This window comes from Sinohyriopsis cumingii, chromosome 8, assembly GCF_028554795.1.
Source record: "Sinohyriopsis cumingii isolate HCF-2022 chromosome 8, ASM2855479v2, whole genome shotgun sequence".
Taxonomy (NCBI): domain Eukaryota; kingdom Metazoa; phylum Mollusca; class Bivalvia; order Unionida; family Unionidae; genus Sinohyriopsis; species Sinohyriopsis cumingii.
In genome coordinates, this window is record NC_142968.1 from 50,438,325 (window position 1) to 50,442,820 (window position 4,496).

Consider the following 4,496-nt stretch of genomic DNA (forward strand, 5'->3'; position numbering starts at 1 on the left):
AAAATGTCATAACCGATAAGGAGGTTATTCAGCAGCAGTGGGAAAATGAAGCAAATAGAAAGAGAATTATGCTTGAACCAATATTCAAATGACGTTTTTGAATGGTTTTGCAAAGTGCATGACAATGTGCATGACCCGCTCGCATATCACGCTTATGCCAAATATAAGAACTATTAATTTACATTCAGCTGGGATAAGACTGCAACTGATTCTATGACGGATGGAGAACAAAACCATCAGGACGTCCCCATCCTGATAGCGGAACTCCTGACACCAAAAGCATGGATCAGAGTTGGATGCTGGAACGTGCGAACGCTCAACCAGACTAGAAAACTGGCACAAGCAGTGAGCGAGTTGAATCACTACAAATTGACCCTCATGGGTGTAACAGAAGCACGATGTACAGGTGCCGGAAGCAGAAGCTGAACTCCGGAGAAGTCATCATCTGGTCCGGAAGGAAGGATAATGACCACCTGGAGGGGGTCGCCGTCATTATCAGCAAGGACAAGACCAACACCGTACTACAGTGGAAACCAGTGAACGAGCGCCTGATGTACGTCAGGATGAACTCTAAGTACGCCAAGCTGTCTGTTATTGTGGCATATACACTAATAGACGACGCGGAAGAAGAGAACAAAGACACCTTCTACGACGCTCTTCAAGCCGTTTTAGAGGACGTCCCTCGACGTGACGTGTTGTTGCTACTTGGCAACTTCAATGCTAGGGTCGGCTGCGACAGTAAAGACAGAGAGAGGACCATGGGGGGCCATGGAGTAGGTGTGATGACCGACAACAAGGAAAGACTGGTCATGTTTTTTGAAGAGAATGACTTGGTCATAGGAGGGACCCTGTTCGAGCACAAGGTCATCCACAAGCTCACATGGACGTCACCAGACGGCAGAACTCAGAACCAGATGGACCACATCATCATCAATGGCCGATGGAAACACTCCCTGCAGGACGTGCGAGTGATGCGGAACGCTGACATGGGTAGCAACCATAGTCTTCTGGTGGCCAGGGTGACTTTGAAGCTTAGGAAAATTAGGATAGGGGTGTCCAGGAATCAGCGCTTCGATGTGGCCAAGCTGAAAGATCCAAAAGTGAAGGAAGAGTTTAGGCTGGCCTAAAGGAATAGGTTTAGTGTTCTAGAAGATGAGACAGCGCTGACCATCGACAGTTTCAACAGAGCAATGAAGGAAGCATGATAAGTAGTTTTACGTTATAGGAATAGCAAAAGACAGAGTGGATATCAGGAGAGACATGGACTCGCATAGACGAGAGAAGACAGATTAAGGAGAGAAGTTTGGACTCCAAGTCACCAAGACTGAAAGAGAGAATTTCGAAGGAGTATAGAGGAAAAGACAAGGAGGTAAAGAAATCAGCAAGGAGAGACAGGAGAGAATACACAGAGAGACTGGCAAAGGAGGCGGAGGCAGCAGCAGAGCAGAAAGACATGTAGACGGTGTACCAGAACACCAAGAAGCTGAAGGGCGACTACGGCCAGCACCACAACCTCCCGGGGAAAGATGAAGATGGAACTCGTGTCACAGTGGAGGAGGAGAAGCTGAAGAGATGGAAGCAACACTTTGAGCCCATACTGAATCGTCCAGACCCACCAGTACTTGCTGACATTCCTGAAACAGAGGAAGACCTTGACATCAACTGCGACGACATCACTGTTGAGGAGGTCAAGCAGGCCATCCACAATCTGAAGAATGGGAAGGCACCTGGCGATGATGGAGTATGTACAGAGATGCTGAAGGCAGAAGACACAAAGACACCGCAGCTTCTTTGCCAGTGTCTCCAAAAGATCTGGGAAGCACCGAATGACTGGAAAACAGGAATCATCGTCAAACTTCCCAAGAAAGGAGATATGGGGAACCGCAACAACTGGCGAGGAATCACCTTACTATCCATCTCCAGTAAGATTTTCAGTCGCATCATTCTCCAACGCATCACAAGAGCTGTGGACGGCATCCTACGCCAGGAACAGGCGGGCTTTAGGAAGGGCAAATCCTGCATTGACCACATCTTTGTTCTGAGACACATCCTTAAGCAGTCCCAAGAGTGTAATGGATCCCTTCATGTGGTCTTTGTGGATTTTGAGAAGGCCTTCGACGGCTTGCACCGAGCTTCTCTGTTTAAGATCCTACGACACTACGGCATCCCCCAGAAACTTGTCAACGTCATCAGGCCCCTGTACGAGAACTTTGAGTGCAGAGTTATCCACAACAACCTACTCACTGAACCATCTAACCTGGAAACCGGAGTGAAACAAGGATGCATTCTCTCAGCGTTCCTCTTCTCACTGGCCATTGACTGGATCATGCGCCGCACCACAGAGGGCAGAAGGCAAGGAATACAGTGGACGCTGACCTCAATGCTGGATGACCTGGACTATACCGACGACATCGGGTTGCTGGCAAGGAGACACCAGGATATCCAACAGAAGACACAACAGTTGGTACAGACAGCAAGCACTATAGGGCTTCGAGTCAACATAGAGAAGACACAAGTCTTGAGGAAGAACACTAGAGTGGGCCACCTAATCACCATCAACGACCAGCCTCTGCATGAAGTAGACGAATTCACGTACCTGGGCAGCAAGGTCACCACGGATGGAGATAGCACAAGGAAAGTCACCACAAGAATCAGCAAGGCCAACCAGGCCTTCGCAATGCTGAATCCCATCTGGAGGACAACAAACCTCAGCGCCTACACGAAGATCCGTATCTTTAAGAAGAACGTGCTAAGCGTCCTTTTGTACGGGTCAGAGAGTTGGAAGACCACTGCTAACATAGAATGCAAGCTCGAAGTCTTCCAGACCAAGTGCCTGCAACGGATCATGAGGGTCTTCTGGGCAAACATGATCTCGAACGAGGAACTCCGGCAAGCACCATTGCTGAGACCATTGCAACTCGTCGATGGAGATGGCACGGCCACATCTGCAGAATGCCCCCTGACTCACTACCAAGGGTGGCACTGAGATGGACTCCACAGGGAAAAAGGAACCTTGGCAGACCCAAAGAGACCTGGCGCCGAACCGTGGAGCGAGAACTCAAGACTAGAAGCCTCATCCTGCAGACCGCCCCCATAACAGCAGCCAACAGACCAAAATGGTGCTCCCTTGCGTCGCCTCAAGCACCAGACGGTGCAGAGAGGATTGATTGATTGGGATAAGTCTATTCTTATAACAAGAAGAACCTTTTAGTAATTAATGCTACTTTTAAACTAATATATTAAATGAAGATATTAAATACTTTAGAGTATGTAGCTGTGTTACTATGCACATTACATATACCTCTCACAAAAAAGTGAATCAGATTGGAATCCTTCTCTAATTAAATACTTTTAACAGATAGTAAAATAATATTCTCTTTATAGATGGATTATGATTACATGTCAGATCTATACAATGTTTTATTTTGTATCTCACTAATAAAGGGAACTCAATTATGGAAAATATTTCCATTTGCATAATCTAAATTACTACATGTGTTAATAATATTCAGGCAAAACATATAGTCATCATCGTTTTAATTAATACTCTACAGACTGGACAATGCTGTAAAGCAATACTGCAGTTGGTACAAGTCACAATATGGCTACAAGGCATAAAAGCCACACTCATTTTGTTGACAAAGCATATCTTACAAAGGGCAGCTTGATGCAGTTCCTGCTTCTCTTTCATAGTTTCTAAATAAAGACTGGGTTGACGCTCAGACAGCGCCTCTGCTTTCTCAAGCACTGGGTCTGCAAAGAAGGCAGAGTGATCTGAACGATTATTATTGTGAGACAAATTACCCCAAAGTCATAATAGTGCAAGCCATTCTAAAAACATCCAAAGGAATAACTGTGTACCATTTTTTTTTCATGAAAGTCACACTTATGAGCTCATTAAATGCATTTAGAAAAATATACAAAAATATCAATAAATTATTAAGCAAGTGAACTGTTAACATTTAATCCATGTAACACAATGATGTCAAATATCTTACCAGTCTAATGTGAAACCAAAATTGTTTCTCCATCATGACACATTGAGAGAAAGAGGTTAGATACTCATAATGGATTTCAGATTGTTCACTCTGTACTATGGTCATGGATAAAGAACATGAAATTAAACCTATTTGGAAGTTAACGTATCTGTTATACATATATATCAGAGCTTAAAATAATCACATTAAATGTATATTTATCTTCTCCTTAATTAATGCTTCACAGAGTGGACACTCCTGTAAAGGAATCAGGTGGCACATGTCAGAAATATATTTACATGGCATAAAAGCCACACTCATTTTGTTGACAAAGAATATCTTACAAAGGGCAACATATTGCAGTGTCTGGACCTCAATTTTAGTTTCTGAATCATTTGTTGGTTGATGCACAGTGATTGCTTCTTCTGTCTCAAGCATTGGGTCTGCAAGGAAAGTAATATGCTCTGCAAGATTATAAATGTTAAAACAAATTACCCCATGATCATAATATTGCTAGCC

General features: G+C 44.3%; 1 protein-coding gene across 1 annotated transcript; it reads left to right on the forward strand.

Moving 5' to 3' along the window:
- The first annotated feature begins 398 nt into the window (after window positions 1-398).
- Window positions 399-1,127, forward strand: LOC149793492 (protein CFDP2-like). Its single transcript, XM_089969008.1, has one exon. It carries the CDS (start codon window positions 399-401, stop codon window positions 1,125-1,127), a length of 729 nt encoding a protein of 242 aa, XP_089825134.1.
- Window positions 1,128-4,496: the final 3,369 nt, after the last annotated feature.